This window comes from Bos mutus, chromosome 2 (assembly GCF_027580195.1).
Source record: "Bos mutus isolate GX-2022 chromosome 2, NWIPB_WYAK_1.1, whole genome shotgun sequence".
In the NCBI taxonomy this organism is placed as follows: Eukaryota; Metazoa; Chordata; class Mammalia; order Artiodactyla; family Bovidae; genus Bos; species Bos mutus.
The window spans coordinates 15881467-15901674 of record NC_091618.1 but is presented as its reverse complement, the minus strand read 5'-3'; the positions used below and the strand labels follow the sequence as shown (position 1 = coordinate 15901674).

General features: G+C 55.4%; 1 protein-coding gene across 4 annotated transcripts in view; it reads left to right on the top strand.

The window, feature by feature from the left end:
• The window catches only part of DIS3L2 (DIS3 like 3'-5' exoribonuclease 2), a 356855-nt gene that overhangs the window by 325086 nt on the left and 11561 nt on the right, over positions 1-20208 (top strand). For 3 of the 4 annotated variants that reach the window (XM_005906404.2, XM_070385152.1, XM_070385160.1), the window contains 2 exons: positions 18810-18993; positions 19709-19795. In XM_005906404.2, coding sequence (XP_005906466.2) covers positions 18810-18993; positions 19709-19795 — 271 coding nt within the window. Of the gene's footprint in view, positions 1-15260; positions 15438-18809; positions 18994-19708; positions 19796-20208 lie in introns of those variants that run through there. The other variant, XR_011467266.1, reaches the window with a different exon arrangement.

Genomic DNA, 20208 nt, shown 5'->3' with positions numbered 1-20208 from the left:
CCTGGACCTGACGGGCTGTGGGGAGCGCTCAGAAGCAGAGCCCACAAAGGCAGTGCCACTGCTCTCCAGGCCCTGGGGGCCCGGCTCTCCCCCCAGCTTCCTTACCCGACGCTTCTCACTGGGTGTCTCACTCAGTGGTGGGCCAGCCACGATCCTTCTCTGGACACCTTCATGTTTGAACTCCCTGGAACCTTCCAGAAGGAATTGCTCTCATTTTAATTTATAAATCTGTTGTTTGCTTTAACAGTGTCAGTTGGACATCATGTATCCCTTTTAGTAATTTAGGATTCTTCACACTGTGTATATGGTGATACCAAAGCACTTTTCTTGGGCTCTGCCGCGCCACGAGGCTTCGCCTCTACACTAAGTACCCCCACAGGGCCTTGTGCTTTCATTTGACTTTATCGAGACTCTGCCCCAGCTGCTCTTGTATCCACCTCGACAGCCCCAGAACCTTATCACTTCCCCACCACTGTCCAGAGGAAACCAGTAGTACCTCTCAGCCTGGTTGTGAGCATGAGGCCCAGTAAGGGAATGGAATTAGCTGGGAAGCCAGGTCTAGTAGTCATAATTGTTGATGGAGAAGAGGAAAGGGTCTGAGTGAGGAACCAAGGAGGGACTTGCCTGCGAGTCACACTTGACGCCTGGCTCCAGCACCTGTCTTGGCCACCACAGGCTTTGTTAGCTGTTTCTTGCTTCTGCCCCGTGTATCAGATACTCAGAATTGCGTATGTGGTTGAGTTTTAGATCAGTGAGTTGGTGTTGTACTTTTTAAATCAACTGGAATTAAATCATTTAATGCATTTGTCATGTTGAGAAATTCTTCCTTAGTTCTAACAGCCCTCCAGTTTCAACTCAATCTCTTTCTTCTTGTTAGTCTTCAGTGCAAATGAAAGACCAGTTAGCTGGTCGCCATCTTTTTGTGTCATAAATATTCTAGGAAACCATCAGTGTTCTGTTCTTGAAGCTGAAGGAACCCTTTACTCCTTTAGGCTTTTTTCCTGTTGTATTTTCCAACTGTTAGATTCATCAAACCTAACTTGTATGTTTCTGCGTAATCATTTGCCTCAGAAACACCAGCACTTTGCTGTGTGCCCCGTGAGGCAGGCTGCACCTGAGGCTTCGTGGCCCTTGCCTCCTTGTAACAGAATGGAGGTGGTTTTGAGGGTAGAATGTGGAGGAATGAGTGTGAAACCACCTTCCTAAGATCCTCTGAGGGATCCGTTGCCCAAAGTGCTGGGAACACCGCTGTGGGAATTCAGTAAATAAAAGCCAACGCAAAGAGCCAGTTCATGACTAAGAAAAGTCTTACAGGGGCATGGGAGGGGGTGGAGGGGAGTGAGTATGTGTCCATCTCCCACTCCCTGGGCCCAAGGGTGAGGACGGTCTCTCTGTCCCAGCCCCCCACACAATTGCTAGCGCCCACAGGGGCCCAGCAAGTGCTGAATGCTTGTTTCCAGGGAGCAGGCTGCATTTGTTCTTTCCCCCTTCATGTTGTGTGTTTCCGCATTCTTCAGTATTCTAACGACACCAGACTCTTGTCACCTTAAGGTTTTCATATATAATAATTACTAGTATTTATGGAATACTTAACATGCCGGACCCTGAGATAAGACCTTTACCATCACCCCATGGTGTGGGAAGTGAAGGTGAGGAAGTTTAGCTGTCAGGCTACGCAGGCCATGTGTGGTGGACCCCCCACCTCCCTCTTGACTTTAACAAGCAAGAGCACTAGGAGGTTGCTGCTGCCCTCTATGCTTTGTTCCAAAGCGAAGCTGCCCATCCACGGGGAGAAGCCTGCCTTCCTGCATGTCCTTCCCATCCAGGCCATACCAGGTCCTCACAGAGGGCTGAGGTCAGCGCTGGTCAGAGCCCCGAAAAGACTGAGCTCGTGCCAGGGGACCACAGGATTCTTTAAGAAGCCGTTATACATTTAGAATCATGTTATATGCAGAATGGATCATTTCCCACTGCCAGACTTAAAAAGTGACCCCTGGAAATTCCTCAGCAAGGGGAGGAGGTCTGCCCATGTGCCTTGTGGGCAAAGCATTTGCTGGGTGTTTCCTGGATCAGATCTAGACACCTTTCCTTTGTCTAGCAAACTATCGGACCCCTGCTAGTGCCAGCTACTGTGCTTCCCCAAAGCACACAGCCCACTGAGGCAGACACACGTGGAAGACAGCATTCACAGGTGGTGACAAAGGCCGTGGTGGAGGTGAGCGCACAGGCTCTGTGTGAGGTCAGCAGTGGACACTTCCCTGAGCTATGTGCTGCCTATAAGGATGTTGTGGTGAAGTCAGCAGCCAAGCCTTTGTGTTGCTGCAAAATCACCAGTGGGCAGTGATTCTGCAACACTCAAACGTGATGTTGGGGGAACTGAACTTGAGTTTCCCAGGGATTTGCTGGGAAGTGGACTGGCATAGACACCACTGGGCAGGGAGTGTGGTCCCTCTCCACAGTGGCTGTGGAAGGTCGGCCACAGCCAGGGGACCACACAGGGCCCTGCAGGGCACTGGGCAACTATGGGGGCAGCTGGGCTGAGGCCAGAGAGCCCTGGGTGCTGTGGCCTCTGCCTGCAGGAACAGTTCTCACCCTGAGGGAGGCCCGGATGGAATGGGCTGGTCGTCCTAGTCCTGATGGCTGCCCAGGCCTAGCCTGAGCCACCTGTGAGAAGCTCCCAGAGGGCATTGCGGATGCAGAAATCTGGTCAGCTTCCCAGTTACCTAGAGGCCTCTTTTAGAGTATTGCTAGGTCCTGGAAAAGCAGGACTCTCTGCATCCTGGGCTGTCCTAACAGATAGACTTGGCCTGCAGAGTGGTAGTTCGAGAAAGCAGAACCACGGGCTCCAGGCTGGCTTTAACATCCACTGGCCTAGACCCCGTCAATCCAGCTCACCTGGAGGAATAAAGGCCTAATCCAGGCTGTTTAGGCCTTAGCTCTAAGATGGCATTGAGGTTAGCCCCTGGAAAGGACCGAAGTCTTCATACAGCCTGTATCTGAGAGCTTCCCTCAGCCCAGGGGGAAGGGTAGGGTAGAGTGGGGCTGAAAAGAAGCAGACTTCTTGCTCACCACCCCCACCAGTGCACCAGTGTACACAGCCTGTGTGTGTGTGTGTGTGTGTGTGTGTCTGTGTGTGTGTGTCTCTCTCTAGGCGGGGACATGATGGTGTTGGGGAAGCCCAGAGACCCTGGATGGGAACAAATCCACTTGACCACTCTGAACCCAGTTCATGAAACTATAGGTCAATATTTGAAGAGCCACATAATTAATAAGAGCTCTGCCAGACTCAACACACCGCATCCCAGTGGGAGATAAGACAAGTGTTAGTTCAACAGAAACAGCCCAATAGGAGAGAGATTCTTTTTTTTTTTTTTTTTTTTTGTAATATGTTAGGTTTCATATTTAGAGTGAGGTGGTCTGCTCTGGACAAGAGTGTTCATCTATCAGGTGACCAGCAAATGAGCCCCAGCCACACTGACACCCTGTGTTGGATCTAAATGATGACTCTCTACAGGCAAGGAAGAACTGCATTAAAGCAGATTCAGCAGGTCCCATCAGGCTGGCAGAATCTGACATAGTTTCTGTTTTGTTCCCGTGCCTGCCTTCCAGCAGGGAAAAGCTGAGGGAAGCTACAGGAACCCCACTCCTAGGCCCTTCTCCTGAGGGGGATGCTGCTTCCACTCCCTCCCCCTCAAAGCAGGCCTCCTTCCCTCTTTTCCCTGGAGCACCAAGCAGATCCTGTCTCAGAGGTACCTGGTTCGTTCCCCAGACAGGCATTTGACTAAGCCAGGTTGAACAGCGTCTATGTGTGCCCCCTTGGCCTTGAGATACAGAAATGGGCAAGGCCTGGTCTCCAGACAGGAAAACTGGCCTCAGAAGAGACAGTCTCAATCAAGTGATGAGTTCTGGGGCTAGAATCAGCTGAGAGGACCATGGGCTGAGAAGAGTGATGCCTGAACCGAGCCTTGAAAACTCAACCATGATGCGTGGAGGTGGACTAGGGCGTGGTAGGCGGAGGGAGCAGCCTGGAAACCCCAGGGTGGGGTCCTAAGAAGTGTGAGTGCGCATCACCCAAGAGGAAGCCTAAAGAGAGTGCCGGTTTCCTCCTGGCGGCTGGGGGAGCTGGACTGAGGCCAGCTGCAGGTCAGTGAGAAGTGCAGGGGCCAAGGGAGCTACAGCCTTTGAAGCTAGACGCCAGCCCACCCTCAGCTCAGCCCCTCTGAGGGCCCTTTACACAGTCAGGGGCGGGGCAGTTCTGACGGTATGGAACTCCCCAGAGGAAACAAAAAAAGTACCTGAATTCTTTGCCCAGCTCAGAGTTCAGTGAGGAAACACCCTCTTGGGGCAGACTTAGAAAGGCTTGTGCGAGGCTTGTCGAGGTGTCTCAGCGGCTCCCAGGGCAGGCTTCCAGACCAGACTGTCTAAGGGTCAAGGTGGCCACAGCCCTGTGGACAACTCTCCCTGGCGTTCTGGCCCACTGGGCCAGCAGGTTTCCACAGGTGGAACAGGAGCAGTGTTTGCCAAAAAGAGGACCACAGGTGAAAGAGGCAGAAGGTTCGAGTCTTTAGCCAGTGATAGGAGAACTAGAGCAGTAGAAGCAAATATGCTCAGCACCGCATTCATCCCAGAGGCAGCACCAGGAAGCTGGAGCCCCAAAGGCAGACGAGGGGAAGCGTTCATGTGGGGAGGTGTGGCGTGGGGGAAGTCCTGTTCCTGTCCTCTTTGGCCCGCTGAGCAGGAGACAGGCAGAGGTAAAGCATGGGCTAAAGATAAGACCTCCAAGGTTACAGAAATGTCTCAGCCCAGCCGAGCCCCGAGGCAGGCTTGCGTGTTTGCTGGCGCAGCATGGCCGGCCTCCAACATGGGGGCCAGGAGCCTCAGGGAGACGTTCTGTCTCTCTGAGGTTGCTGGGGAGCTGGCGAGCCAGGTGGAGATGAATGACGATGGCTCCACAGCCGCTGCGACCCTTGCTGAAGGCCAGAGGTGCCCTTGACAGGAAGGAAAGACGGCAGTGGTAGTGACGCAGCATACCGCCCCAGGTGGCTGTCCCCTCGGGGGCCACCGTGGCCTCAGGGCAGGCCCTGTGCTCACCCCGCACTGTCAGCAGAGCCCTGGGTCGGGCACTGCTCAGGAAACCCTGCTGCCCAATCCTTAGAAAGCTTAAGGCAGCAACACGGGGCCACCTGAGGAAAAGCAGTGGGCAGGGCACCTGGCGTCCTTGGTTGGCGAGCACAGGGAGTGGTGGTCACGTGACCTCTCGGAGCCTCCCTCGCTCATGTGAACAATGAAGGGTCTAAGACTCACTGTGAAACTTGAAAGGGCCAGCAGTGGAACTGCCCAGAGGCATCTCTGCTCACACCTGCAAGACTCAGGCCAGGCCCCCACCCCACAGTTGGGTGGACAGTGGCTGCACCTCCAGCCTGTCCCCTCTTCTGTGAAATGGAGATCTCAGAATCCCTTCTCTCTCCCTGTCCCTCAACTGTAACGAGGGTCATGTGGCTATCACACGTACAGACAATGTAAGTTCAGTTCAGTTCAGTTGCTCAGTCCTGTCCTACTCTTTGCAACCCCATGGACTGTAGCACGCCAGGCTTCCCTGTCCATCACCAACTCCCAGAGTTTACTCAAACTCATGTCCATTGAGTTGATGATGCCATCCAACCATCTCATCCTCTGTTGTCCCCTTCTCCTCCTGCCTTCAGTCTTTCCCAGCATCAGGGTCTTCTCTAATGAGTCAGCTTTTCGCATCAGGTGGCCAAAGTATTGGAGCTTCAGCTTCAACATCAGTCCTTCCAATGAATATTCAGGGTTGATTTCCTTTAGGATTGACTGGTTTGATCTCCTTGCAGTCCAAGGGACTCTCAAGAGTCTTCTCCAACACCACAGTTCAAAAGCATCAATTCTTCGGTGCTCAGCTTTCTTTATGGTCCAACTCTCACATCCATACATGACTACTGGAAAAACCATAGCTTTGACTAGATGACCTTTGTCAGTAAAGTGATGTCTGTGCTTTTTAACACGCTGTATAGGTTTGTCATAGTTTTACATCCAAGGAGCAAGCATCTTTTAATTTCAAGGCTGCAGTCACCATCTGCAGTGATTTGGGAGCCTAAGAAAATAGTCTGTCGCTATTTCCATTGCTTTCCCATCTGTTTGCCATGAAGTGATGGGACCAGATGTCATGATCTTAGTTTTTTGTACGTTGAATGAACCACTAGACCATTCAGGCATGACCTAAATCAAATCCCTTAACGATTATACCGTGGAAGTGACAAATAGATTCAAGGGCTTAGATCTGATAAGAGTACCTAAGAAACTATGGATGGAGGTTTGTAACATTGTACAGGAGGTAGTGATCAAACACTGTGAAGCACCATAGAAACGTAAGGGATTGGTCTTGCATAGGCAAGGCAAAAAACTGCAGATAAAAAACATACTTAGTGAGTGCCTACTGTGTGCCCAACACTGTTCCAGGCCCTGGGACTCAAGGCAAATGGAACTGGCTGAGCTGGCCAGAATGAGGCCAGAGTGGGACAGATGACAGTGGGACAGCAGGAAGGGGGCCTGGCCAGTAAAGGTGCAGGTGAGTGGAGACCTGGGGGAGCAGAAGCCAGCACAGGGCCACGGAGGGAGAGAGTAGGGTTTGTGTCAGCTAGGAGCTGAGGGGCGGCATCAAGGAGGCATCTGACAACACAATTCTTGGTTGCTCTCTGGGCCAGACTGAGCAGAGGCTGTGGAGCATGGAGACCTTCACTGGGCCCACAGCCCTGCCCCTGCCCCGGCATTGAAGACTTGTGGCCCTGGCTCCACAGGTCTGCCTTGGGTTCAGGGTGAAAAAGAAGGACTGATGTTTTCCCAAAAGATTTGACAAGAAACGCTGTCTTCAAAGAAGCTGATCCCACCCACCTGCTTGGCTAAAACTGTAGTTCACTCTTGGGCCTTGTTCCCAAACAAAGCCAAAAAGGGCACGTCAGGGTTATGAGGAACCCCACGGGGGCCTTTGCAGGGACCAGAACCCCGGCCCATCCTGCCCAGGCAGTCTCCCCAGGTGGTTTTATACCAGATCTGCCTGCCAGTGTGCATTCCTTCTGCTCCTTCCACCTGTCCGTCTCTTCCCAGTGGCCTCAGCACTGGTACCCACAGGAGGTCACTGTGTCGGGGCTCAGGCCCCACCCCTCCTCCTGCTGCTGCAGCGGGGCAAAGCAGCAGCCTGTGCAGAGCTCACTGCACCCTCCACCGCCCCCACAGCACTGCAAGCCCAGATTGCCTGTGTGCCCTGGGCAGCCGCACCCCCCACACACAGAAGAAGGCTGGTCACCCGACAGAAATCCAGAATCCCACAGGGCTCGCTGGCAGCGGAGCTGATGTCCTGGGACCAGGGGGAGGAGAACGTGGAGACTCAGGTTCCTTCTTTATGGCAGAGGAGCCACTACTTACCAAAAGACTCGAATTCACAATCTGCCGTTCCAGAAAATCCTTTTCACCTGGACACATTACCCTTTCCTGCCAGTTGCATCAAGTAGGCCTGGCAGCCCCTCTCATCAAGTTGGGGCTGAGGACAGTCTTCAGAGTCAAAAAGGCTAGTGTCCTGACCACGGTCCTGCCACACCCTCGCTCTATAATCTACATGGTAAAAAAAACATCACCTTGCCGACAAAGGTCCATATAGTCAAAGCTATGATTTTTCTAGTAGTCATGTACAGATATGAGAGTTGGACCCTAAAGAAGACTGAGCACTGAAGAACTGATGCTTTCAAATTGCGATGCTGGAAAAGACTCTTGAGAGTCCCTTGGACAGCAAGGAGATCAAACCAGTCACTGCTGAAGGAAATCAACTCTGAAGATTCATTAGAAGGACTGATGCTTAAGCTCTAGTACTTTGGCCACCTGATGTGAAGAGCCAACTCATTGGAAAAGACCCTGATGCTGGGAAAGATTGAAGGCAGGAGGAGAAGGGAACGACAGAGGATGAGATGGTTGGATGGCATCGTCAACACAATGAACATGAGTTTGAGCAAACTCTGGGATATGGTGAAGGACAGAGAAGCCTGGCGTGCTGCAGTCCATGGGGTCGCAAAGAGTTGGACATGACTTAGGGATGAAACAACAACAGTCTCCATGGTCACCACACTTGACCTTTCAGACACTCGGTTTCCCTCTGTGCAGACTGGGGCTGACATCCCACTTTCCAAGCAAGGTTTGTGAGGATCTGATGAAATCATGTGTCCAGCCTAAGCCTAGCAGTTGTTCTTATTTCCTTGCAGCCTTTAGTGGTCGTGTGGCTGGGGTGGTGGCCCTGCCCAAGGGGAGCTGGCTGACTGGAAAGTGAGCACAGCACGCTCTTAACTTGCAAAAGCAAAGGAGCTTGAGTTCCCAGGGACATGTGTCCTGTCTTCTCTCATCTAGCTGCCTTTTGTAGTATGTGTGAGAAAGACCTGTATGTTCCAGAACACCCCATCTCCCATGTATTTCTGTACCCAAAGCCTAATTTCTAAATCATAGTTGAGCCCTCCCAGGATCAGTGATGACCCAGTCGGCTCTGACTGCGCTTGTCCAAATTCTGTCCATTATCCAAGGCTGACCAAGCAGCCCCCTCTGTTGGGCTGGGGCATTAAAGGGGCCCCAACCAGGGGGTCCAAGCCAGGCAGATAAGCCATTGCAGGGGGCACCTCGGTGGCCCCCAGAGGTGGCTGGGCTTCTGTGTGGCTTCGCCCTTTCTCCTCTGGTCAGCGGCTCTAATTCTAGTTGGATAGCCACTGCAAGTGGAGGAAGACATGTGTGTCATCAAAAGGCAGAGCGAGCAAGCCCTAATTAAGCCCTAATTACTAGCTCTTCGTGGCGGCACAGCACAAACTGCCTCCTAGTTCTGCTTTGGGGCAATTTTTCGCCTCTAGTGCAGCCCAGGGCACTGGCCTGCCAGTGCCTCCCAGAGCTGAGCCCTGGGCCTAGAGAAGGGAACGAGGCTTCTCTAGCTTCTTTGCGCTGACAAAGGGCTTTCTGCCTGTCAGCCCAGCTCCAGGCAAGTCCCCTCCCGACTCCCTACCGCAGCCACTGGGCCTCCCTTTTGGCAGGACCCGACACTCGAGGCTCAAGGGCCCTGATGAACTCCCAGCCTCTGGAGACTTCTCTCAGAGCTAGAAAAAACAAGCAGCTGAAACGTGCCTCCTCACTGCAGCTGGGCCTCGCCCGCTGAACCTATAGGAAGGCCCTGGAGGGGATCCAGCCTCCCCCGAAGAGGAAATCTGGCTCCGGCCTCACCCGCAGGGCCTGTTATGTCTGGCTCCAGAGGCCTTCTCCTCTGGGGTTTTCCATGCCTGTGAACCCGGCCCCATTCATTTCCCTGTGGTTTCATGGGAATGTCCAAAATGCTCAGCAGGTTGCAGCGAGCCCAGGAGGAGAAGGGTCAGCGAGAGGCCCGGCCGCGGCCGAAGCACCCTCCACTCAGAGGCCTGCAGCGGGGATCCAGGCCTGCTGTGGGTGGGCAACCACCTGTCAATCAGCTGAGTTTTCCTCTGGTGCGATCCGCCCCCAGCCACCCACCCACCACCCAGGCGACTCTGCCTGTGGTTCCCTTTCTCCAGGCCTCCCCTTTCCAGCTCTCCGGGGTATGAGTTCCCTGAGTTCCCCCCACTGCCACCCTCCCATCCCATCCCTAGCAGCTCCCACTGTTGCGTTATTTAGCCACTGACTCTCCACCTCACCCGGGCCAGGCCCTTGCGTTTTCCACCTCACTGCACTCGGTTAGGGGCCGCAGGGAGAGCCCCCCGACCCCCTCCAGAGCTGCTCAACCTCAGAGAAGGGGCCATGCTCGGGTGCACAGCTCTTACGAGAGGCCCAGCGGCTGCCTCCGCGGCCCACGTGAAGCCCAGGGGCTCCCAGCCCCACAGAGAGGATGTGCCCAAGTGGAGAAAATGTATAGTCTTCAGAAGAAATGAATTGAAAACTGGCTGGGAGCAATTCTTATCCAATTTCCAAGTTAGCAGTTTTCACCAAGAGCTAATTGAAACTGCTCTCTGTAAGTGGCCCGATTTCCATCTGCATGAGGCTCCCGCAGAGTGTCTGCGACAAGGGCCCTGGTGGCTCAGGGCAGAAGCAAAGTAGAGCTGTGCTCGTTGCCCCGAGTTGCTCTTGAGCTTTGAAAATGGATGCACTTTCAGGTTTGGGCAGCGGCCACGCCACTGTGCCCTGGCTGCCTGGCTCCCCAGTCATTTCCAAAGCCGCTTTCTGAGTGTTCTGGGTAGGGAAGGGGTGGGCTGAGTTCCTCACCTGGTTAGCCTGGTAAAAATGTATCTGGAAACGGAACATCCTAGGAGGCCCAGCCACTCTCGCCAGGCAGGGTTCCTTGGATGGGCGCAGAGGAGTGCGGGGCCCAGGGGCCTGCCTGCAGGTCGGCACAGTGCCCAGGCTGAGACCCCACTGCCAGTGCCAGCCTCGGCCATTGTCTCTGGGAGTTCTGTGGGAGCGCAGAGTAGCCCACCCAGCGTGCCCAGCCCCGCTCTGACCTCAGTCTGGACCACGGCTGCCTTTTCCATGGTGCAGAAGACAGCAATCCCCACCCCGGGTCAGCCCATGGAGGGTGCCCTGTCCGTCGTCCCTTTTCAGGGGGCAACCCACTCCAGTATTCTTGCCTGGAGAATCCCATAGACAGAGGAGCCTGGTGGGCTGCAGTCCATGGGATCACAAAGAGTTGGACACGTCTGAGCGACTGTCACTTCACTCTCTGTTGACCCAGATGGGTATGGACCCTACTCTTCTCTCCTGCACCCAGTAGCCTTGAAACAATTTTAGGGACAGCGCCTTGGGCGAAGCTGCAAGGTTATTCAGTGCTCCTCACACAGGATCTCCCCCCGGGTCCTACCATCTTTTGGAAGCTTAAAGCAACAACTGGAAAAAATTACACAAGCCCTTCACAACATTTCTGCAAACTAACTCTTGCCTGTCTCACCCACACACATGCTGAGAGGAGTCCGCACGTGACCTCCCTCGCCCTTCAGTCTTTGGTTTTCTGAGCCTACGTCCCCAGCCTCACGGCCATGGCTGGCTGCTCCTTGCCAAGTCCAGGGCTCTCTCTCTCTTGCCTCTTCTTCCCTGGCATGAGGTCTGCACAGCGGACGCTTGCCCACCTGCACCTTGCTCCCTGCTTTCACGCCCCTCGGACCTCCTCACCCCCCTCTGTGCCCCTGCCCCCTCCGCCCTCTGTGCCCATGACCAGCTCACTCCCGGGGCCTCACCTGCATGCAGCTCTGAATGTGGGCCTGCCCTGTCCTCCTCTGTCTCTGCTGCTGCCTGCAAGCCTCAGCCCCTCCGCTTCCGCCTGACTGCCCGGGCCTCTGCTCCTTGCACCCCAGGGCCATGTGTGCTCCTTCCTGACCGTCCTCATCCAGCATCTCCCCCAGCTCCCCCGTGCGCCCCCATCCTGGAGTCTGGCTCCCCAGGCTCTGCCCTCACCTCTTAGCCCTTCTCCCTCCATCCCTTATTTTCCAGACACGCCTGATGCTTTCTTTGCTCTCCTCCATAATTGACTCTTTCATCCTTTTCATGTAAAGTGTTTCCCACCTCTCGGCCATTGCTTGAGATTGATCTTGGATTTGTCAGCATATCCTACCCCCACCCTCGCGAGGTTGGGGGCTCCTGGAGGGCAGGCTGAGGCTTCCTGAGCAGTGCCCGGGACACAGCAGAGGCAGCAGGGCCTCCAGGTCACACAGGTGGGCGGTGAAGCCCAGCTGCTGGTTACAGAGCTGTGGGACCTGGGCCTGATCACCTCTTGTTTTTGCACCTTAAGCCTCGCCACGCATCAGAAAGGGGTGAGAGCACTTCCCAGGCTGCAGGAGGATTTGATTGGTCTGTGGCCTGTCCACTGTCACAGGTGCTTAACGGATGTCTCTTCCCTTTCTCCTTGCACCGACCCACAGCAGCAGCTCCAAAGAAGTTTTAGAGGGTGAGGCAGTGAACAAATTAATGGCTGCAGATGGGAGACACCTTACTTTGGTTGGTTGAAATGACAAGGCCACCAGCTTCCTCTAAATAGGAATTGGTGCTCTGTAGACTTGGAAGATGGGTAAACAGCAGGAGAGGGCTGTAGGGGAATGATGTCAGTAGAGCTCTTCTCTTTGTTTTTGTTCAGTTGCTAAGTCGTGTCTGACTTTTTGCAACCCATGGACTATAGCACACCAGGCTCCTCTGTCCTCCACTGTCTCCTGGAGTTTGCTCAAATTCATATCTGTTGAGTAAGTAATGCTATCTAACCATCTCATCCTCTGTCGACCCCTTCTCCTTTTGCCTTCACTCTTTCCCAGCATCAGGGTCTTTCCAGTGAGTTGGCTCTTTGCATCAGGTGGCCAAAGTACTGGGGCTTCAGCTTCAGTATAAGTCCTTCCTTTGAATATTCATGGTTTTTTTTCCTTTAGGATTAACTAGTTTGATCTCCTTGCAGTCCAAGAGACTCTCACAAGTCTTCTCTAGCACCACAGTTCAAAAACATCAATTCTTCAGTGCTCAGCCTTCTTTATGGTCCAGTTCTCACATCCATACATGACTACTGGAAAAGCCGTAGCTTTGACTATACAAATGTTTGTCAGCAAAGTGTTGTCTCTGCTTTTTAATATGCTATCTAGGTTTGTCATAGCTTTCCTTCTAAGGAGCAAGTGTCCTTTAATTTCATGGCTGCAGTCACCATCCATGATGGTGATTTTTGAGCCCAGGAAAATAAAATCTGTCACTGTTTCCACTTTTTCCCTTTCTCTTTGCCATGAAGTGATGGGACTGGATGCTGTGGTCTTAGTTTTTTAATGCTGAGTTAGGGGATCAGAAATAGATGCATGAGGGCCGTGTACCCATGAAGAAAGGGGGCATTGTGGCAGGGGCATGGCCCTCTCGACTCCTGACTGTGCCCCTTCCTGGGAATCCTTCATCATGCACAGGCTTATTGAGCATCTACACTGTGCTGGATTCACACTGGGCTCAGGGTAGGCGGCACAGGGTAGAGAGGGGAGACACAGCCTGTGATCAAAGGGTGATGATGGTGCGGGCTGAGTGCTGTGACGGGACAGGTCTGGGTGCCCTGGAAGCACGCAGCCGCCAGGTGGGCATCTCATGCTGCCTCCCCAGAGGAAGGGACATCAGAGAAAAAGAGATTCGAGGAGAAAGGTCTCAGATTCCAGGCTCAGGGAACAGCAGTGCAAAGGGACAGAAGCAAGAAAGAGGCCCGAGAATGAGCTGGAGTGTGAGGGGTGGGGGACAAAGAGGGGGAGGTGATGCTGGCACCAGACAAGGGGAAACCTCATTTTACCAAGAGGTGGAACTGTCCCAGGACAGTGGTCACCACTGAAGGGCTTCATGTGGGAGAGGGGCGTGACCAGATTTGCCTTCGAGAAGGAAAGCGTCTCTCTGGATGTGAAGACAGAAACAGCTGGGAGTGGCCAGAAGTAGGGAGGCCAGTTGCTAAGAGATGAAGGCTGTGGACCGAGGCTCTGGCATCAGGGTGGGAAGCCTCTAGGATCTTGCTCTGTTCAGCCTGCATCTTAGGTTTGGGGCACCCAGGCCAGTCACTGCTGTAGTATGCATGATAATAATGTAATATTTAAGACCAGGTCAGTGCATGCCCATTTTTTCAGGTAAGTAAATTGAGATTCAGAGAGGTTAAGAAACGTTTCTGAAATCACACTGCTTGTGAGTAGCAGAGCTGCGACTCAAGACAAGCTCCTGAGCTGATACCACTAACTTTCCCCCTTCTCCTGTTGCCTTGGGCTGTCCACATGCAGGATATCCTGTAGTAAAAAAAAAAATCACGTAAAATTAGACCTTAGTATTTCATACATGTTTATACCTTTTCTTTAAGTAACGTACTTCGGCAAACGTTATGCTAGACAAGGCGTCGTTGCTGCGTGAGGAGGGCGTGTCCTTGTGTGTAGGTTGCTTGTGGTCTTCCCTGCCGTCTGCTGTAGCAGGTGATTGTGACACCTCTAGGCTTGCTCACCTCCCTGGGGTGAGACGCCTTCCCCTCCGGCACCCAGAGGCCCAGAGCACAGGTGGGTGGGGTGTTGTGGACTGAGTGCTGCTGAGCTTGCATCCTGGCACGGCCCCGGTGAGCCGTCCATGTGTTTGTCACTGCAGAGCCTGCCCCGGCCCTCCAAGTCACGGGGCCCCTGGTGGCAATGGGCTCAGATAGATGCTCAGCCGATGCCAGGCCTGGTGCCTGGCTCTGTCCATGTGGCCTGCTGTCTGGAAGATGCTCCCAGCTGGTGGCCTTTCCTGAGCCCTATTTAGGGCAGTTGTCAGGTGAAAGCTGAGATCCAGCATGCAGACACACACACACACACACCGCCTTCCCCGCAGAGGTAGTGATCTCACACCTGTGTCAGGCTGGGGCGGGGGCAGGGTTACCATCAGGGCAGGGGCCCCGACCAGGGAGCATGCCCAGCTCCATCCCCACTTGGATATCAGACCCCAGTATGTGCAGTTTGCTCTCAGAGGATGTCCTAACCACCCAGGGCCTCTTGCAGCCCCATCTGAGCTCTGGCTACTGGCCTGGGCCTGTAGCTCTGCCTCTCAAAGGTGGGAGGAGATCAGGGTCAAGGGTGACAGGTCAGCGGCGGGAGCTTCTTCTAATAGCCTATTCCTGCCCGAGCAAAGCCCTCAGCCCAGACCTGGCCTTGGACAAGGAAACACACATTGACTGGGAGCCCAGAGATCCCTGGGCCTCGATTCGCAGGGCGCTGCAATTTACAAAGCAAGACTGTCTCCTGCCCAGAAGTTCGTGGGTTCTAAGCGGCTCCTGCCACATCCTGGGTCCTGTGGGAGGAAGATGCTGGCCGCCCCCTGCAGGCCTGTCCAGGAACTGACCCGCGAGGGGCCCAGAGAAGCCCTGAGAGAGGGGCCCCTTCGCTGGCCCAGATGAGAGCCCCCAGGACTGGCCAGCCGCCTCCCATTCCGGGTGCCCAGCCCCATTGCTGACTGTGAATCTGAACTCACTAGAATCTGACTGCTGAACGCTGGCCTTCCCCTTGGCCTCCTGTTCCCCGACTGCACAGGGGACCCCCGCCATCTGTGCTGCACCCTCCAGCTCCCCCAGGGCTCTACTGGCTCGGGCTCCAGGCCCCCGCTCTACTTTCTCATGTCCACACACTTGCATTTCCTCTCTCCCCCGCCTCCCACCTGCAGTGATAAGGACAGGTTGTGGGGAAGTGGCCCCTGAAGCTGTCCTAGACACTAGGGGTCTGTGTCCCATCCCTCCCAGGGGACATTGATGTTTTCTCTGGCAGGAATGCTCTGCCTCTCTGAACCATGTTGGAACGAGTTCCACAGGCTGCCTCTTAACCCCTGGCCCCTGTCCTGAGGGAAGCACGGAGACACCCAGGGGTGGGAGCCCCCCGAGGCACCAAGGGTCTCGTCCAAGGTCAGCCCCCGTGACCAAGGCGTCCCCGGACTCTCTTCTCAAGGTAAACAGCAGCACACTTGTCTTTCTCTTACCACCCCAGCTGACGCATGGGACAGTACCAGGGCCCAGGGCAGACAAGTAATGGGGTGACTGGAGAAGCGGGGCCTAAGGGCTGTTGTCGCTGCTGGGGCTCCGGGCTTCACCCCCACCCTCCTGTCCCTTCCCTTCGGGGTCTCCTCCTTAAGATGGGGCTGGGGGAGGGGCCCTTCAGGAAATAGGGGCACGAGCACAGCCCCTGACTGGGGGGTCCCTGCACATTCAGTTCCTTTGACCCAAGGCCTTGTGGGTGGGAGCTCAGGCTGGAGCCCCCAGCCCTGCCCTGCCGCGTGCAGGTCCTGGGCTGAGCTCACACAGCCCTGTCATGGGGCCATGCTGTCCCCTGCTGGCCGCGCCGTGAAATGCATCCCAGATCAGCCCCAAGGTGCAGGATGGAGACACGGGGCTCCGAGGAGCAGGCCGGGTGCCCACCCTATCCCCACCTACCCCAAGCCACAGCGACACTTGGACTGCATGAGGAGACATGTATGGATCCACCTGGCACACAATTGTATGTGCTGAGCGGGCAATGGATAGATGAATGAACTGTGTCTGAAACATTTAGGTGATAATGCTCCACAGGGTCTGACCAACAGCAGTGTGGGGAGAAAAGTGTTAGTGACTCAGTGGTGTCTGACTTTGCAACCCCATGGACTGTAGCCCGCCAGGCTCCTCTGTCCATGGGATTCTCTAGGCAAAAATACTGGAGTGGGTTGCCGTGCCCTTCTCCAGGGGATCTTCCAGACCCAGGGATCGAACCCGTGTCTCCTGCATTGCGGGCAGATTCTTTACCATCTCAGCCACCAGAAAGCAGATAAGACATATCTAGCAGGACTTGAGACTCCTCTTCCGGTGACCAGAGCTAAACATGAAAACCAATGTGAGGTGTCACATGGTGCTAGACTGTGACATAGGTGGCCCTAGACAGGCTCAGTCGTGTCCAATTCTTTGTGCCCTCATGGACTATACAGTCCATGGAATTCTCCAGGCCAGAATACTGCAGTGGGTTGCCATTCCCTTCTCCAAGGAATCTTCCTAACCCAGGTCTCCCACATTGCAGGCAGATTCTTTACCAGCTGAGCCACAAGGGAAGCTCCCTAGACAGGCTGACCCTCGTCAAAGTGGCTAGTCGTGCAGTAAGTGCCCAGGAGTGATGGAGATGGCCTTCATAGAAGCATAGAGAGGTCAAAGCGGGTGTCAGATGGCAGGGATGGAAATCACAGGACCCCACGAGGAGACCCCAGGCCATTTAGCATGGAAGGTAGAAAGAGGGAAGCACCTCTTGTGTTTTTTTCATTTTTTTGGCTTGGCCTTGCTGCACCAACTGCGGGATCTTAGTTCCCCAATGACCAGTGCTTGAGCCATGCCCTTGGCAGTGGAAGCATGGTCCTAGCCACAGGACCTCCAGGGAATTCCCAGCACCTGCCGTGTCTTTGATGTTGATGTCACACCAGGCACATTTTCCTCCTGTTGTTTCACAACCATTCTGTGAAATAAGTGCTATTATTATCCCTGAAGAAAATGGATCAGACACGGTCAGTGCCTTGTTCGGGGTTCTACAGCAAGGACGTGCTGGAGCCAGGATGCAGGCCTCACCTCTCAAGACTTGGTGGTCAGGTTCCCATGTGTGAACTCAAAGGTTTTCAGCAGGAAATGATGTGCTCAGGACAGATGATAGGGAGGTCGGATGGCCGCTTGAAAGACTATTGCTGCAACCCAGTAGGGAAAGGAGAAGCTCCTTATTCCACACACAGGCCTCCTAGATGGCAGAAGGGCCTCTGAGACCAGACCTGTGGTCTCCTTTGCCCAACCTCTGTCCTACGGTGGGCGGTGGGCTGGAGGCGGCCCAGCAGGGTACCCAGAGAGGAGGATCTGGCAGTGCAGGCGTGGGTGGACCTCCTCCCAAGGTCCAGGCCTGGCACCGGTGGTGTCTGGCCTGGGGCATCCCACCACTCTTTCTCAGAGGGAGGCCTTTGTTGAGGGGCAGACATGCTGTGGGGGGCAGCTTGTTAGACCAGAGCCAGTCCTCAGCAGGGAGACCCATCAGGAAGGCGGGGCTCTGCCTGCTCACACTCTCTTCCCCCCTCACCGGCTGTGACTTAAGAGCTTGGGGAGGGGATGGGGCTCACCCCAAGCACTGCCTGCACCTCCAGGAAGGGGACGCGTATCCCCCAACTGCCGCCCAGCCTCCCGGGGCTCCTCCCCGACCTCTCCCGCCCCCATGGGAGCAGCACGGGCTTGACGTGCAGCCCAGTGTGGGCTGCACTGAGGAGGATCTCCCCTAGGCTGGGCAAGGGCCTGCGAGTCTCCCCTGCGGTGGTGGCCTGGAGGGGGAGGGGCAGGCTCTCCCATACAGTGTGTTTGGGCTTCCCAGGCGGCACTAGTGGTAAAGAACCTGCCTGTCAGTGCAGGAGACATAAGAGATATGGGTTCAGTCCCTGGGTTGGGAAGATCCCCTGGAGAAGGGTATGGCAACCCACTCCAGTATTCTTGCCTGGAGAATCCCACGAACACAAGAGGCTGGTGGGCTACAGTCCATAGCGTCGCAAAGAGTCAGACACGGCTGAAGCAACTTAGCACGCATGCACACACACTATGTTTGCCTTGTCCCCAAATGCCTGAGTTTCCTCTGCCACCTGTAACTCTCCTGTTCATCCTCAGAAACCCTCATCTTTCCAGGGAGGAAAAAGAGCTCAAGCGCTCCTGGGAACAGGGAGCCCTGGTTCTGCACACCTGCCTCTGCACAGCCCCGCAGAGCCCCCTGGGTTCTCCTGGCCCGCCCAGGCACAGGAGATGCCCCCAGTGTTCTGGGAGACTTTGTCATTCATCAGAGATCTTTACTAATCACCTTCTCTGGGTCGGGTGAGGTCCCAAGCACTGGGGCTGCAGCCGGGAATAAGACAGGCACCCTCCCCGGACCCCTATCTGGTGGGAGACGCAGCACACGAGCTGACCCATCAGCAGAGAGGAGTACAGACTGGTTAGTGCAGTGAGAGGCATGAGCAGAGGGATGAGGGAGAAAGCAGCTTGCAGGAAACAAGCTGGGATGCGTGCTCCGGGATGATCTAGAGAGATAAGGTGGGAGGTGGGTAGGAGGGCAGGGAGGCTCACGAGGGAGGGGGGTTATATGTATACTCACAGCTGGTTCATGTTGTTGTACAGCAGAAACCAACACCACTATTGTAAAGCAATTATTCTCCAATTAAAAATAAGTTTATAAAAGTATATTGGATGCCAGGAGGGCATCTTTAAGCCAAAACAAGGATACAAGAGAGCCAGCCAACCGAGAAGCGAGAAAGAATGACCCCCCACGTTCCCACCCCACCCCCCGCTGCAGGCTCGTGGAGGAGTTCATGCTTTTGGCCAACATGGCCGTGGCCCACAAGATCCACCGCGCCTTCCCTGAGCAAGCCCTGCTGCGGCGGCACCCCCCACCCCAGACCAAGATGCTCAATGACCTGGTGGAATTCTGTGACCAGATGGGGCTGCCCATGGACTTCAGCTCTGCAGGCGCCCTCAACGTGAGTGCTGGGAACATGGGGGCTGGGGAGGCCCTGCTGGGGAAAGCAGGAGGCAGGCCAGGAAGCCAGGGTTCAGCAGCCAACTGCATCCCACCAGGGTCCCTTGCCCTTCAGCCCGGTCTCCCCTGCAAGGGAGACAAAAGGCCCTGGGGACAAGGCCTTCATCTTGCAGGGCCTGGCGGGGAGCCCAGGAGACTGAGGGGGTGCCCTCAGGCCTAGCTGTGGGCAGGGGTCCTGTGGGCAGGAATGGGCTGAGCTCAGGCTCTCTCAGGGCACCAGGATTGGTGGAAACCAGAGGCTGTTTTTCATGGGGGGCTTTCAGATACCCACCCCCCGAGAACTGAGCATCACATGACTCAGGAATCCATGGCCTCCGCCCTGATTCCACAGCAGGGAGACTGGCCCCATCTGCTCTGGGCCTGGGGTGCCCGAGGTCAGACAGGAAGCCAGTCTGTCCAGGCCAGCCAGCCAGATGTGGAAAGACTTCCCTCGAGCCAGGACCCTCGAGGCAGGCCCAGCCTGGGACACAGGCTGGGGGCTGCTGGCCGTCCCCCACCCCACCAACAAACCCCTGCAGGCCACCGTGGCCATCTGAGCAGGGCTGGGGCCCTCGGCTGGTCTTTCCTCCCAGAGCCAGGTCTCAGGTGATCAGCAGGGGACAGGGCCTCCGAGCCTCTCTCCCCAGGCCTGACTGCCTTTCACGTGGTTCTTCTAGAAAAGTCTGACCGAAATGTTCGGAGATGACAAGTACTCCCTGGCCCGGAAGGAGGTGCTCACCAACATGTGCTCCCGGCCCATGCAGGTAAGGCAGGGCCGGTCCTCCATCCACCCCGCCTCCCGCCCCGGGAGCACACAGGACCTCTCCGGGCTTGGAGAACCTGAGGGGAGGTGTGGGGAGAGGGGCGATGTGGGGAGGATGCCCCCTGGGAAGCATCCAGAACAGGTGGCCCCTGGGCTCCCTACCACCCCTGGCTCCAACTTGCCAACCTGTCCTGCTCAAGGGCCCCTTGTCTGGGCCTCAGAGGAGCCAACTGAGCCTTACTTCTCCCCCTGCACAGCCCCTGGGGCTCTGTTTCCTGACAGCAGGAGGGGAGCCAGCCCAGGCATCCCCCCCTCCAAGACTCCAGGGCCTGGTCCCCACAGATCAGACCAGCTTGGGCTCAAATGCGGCCTGGTCAGCAACTCATGGGCAGATGGGGACCTGGAGCAGGAAAG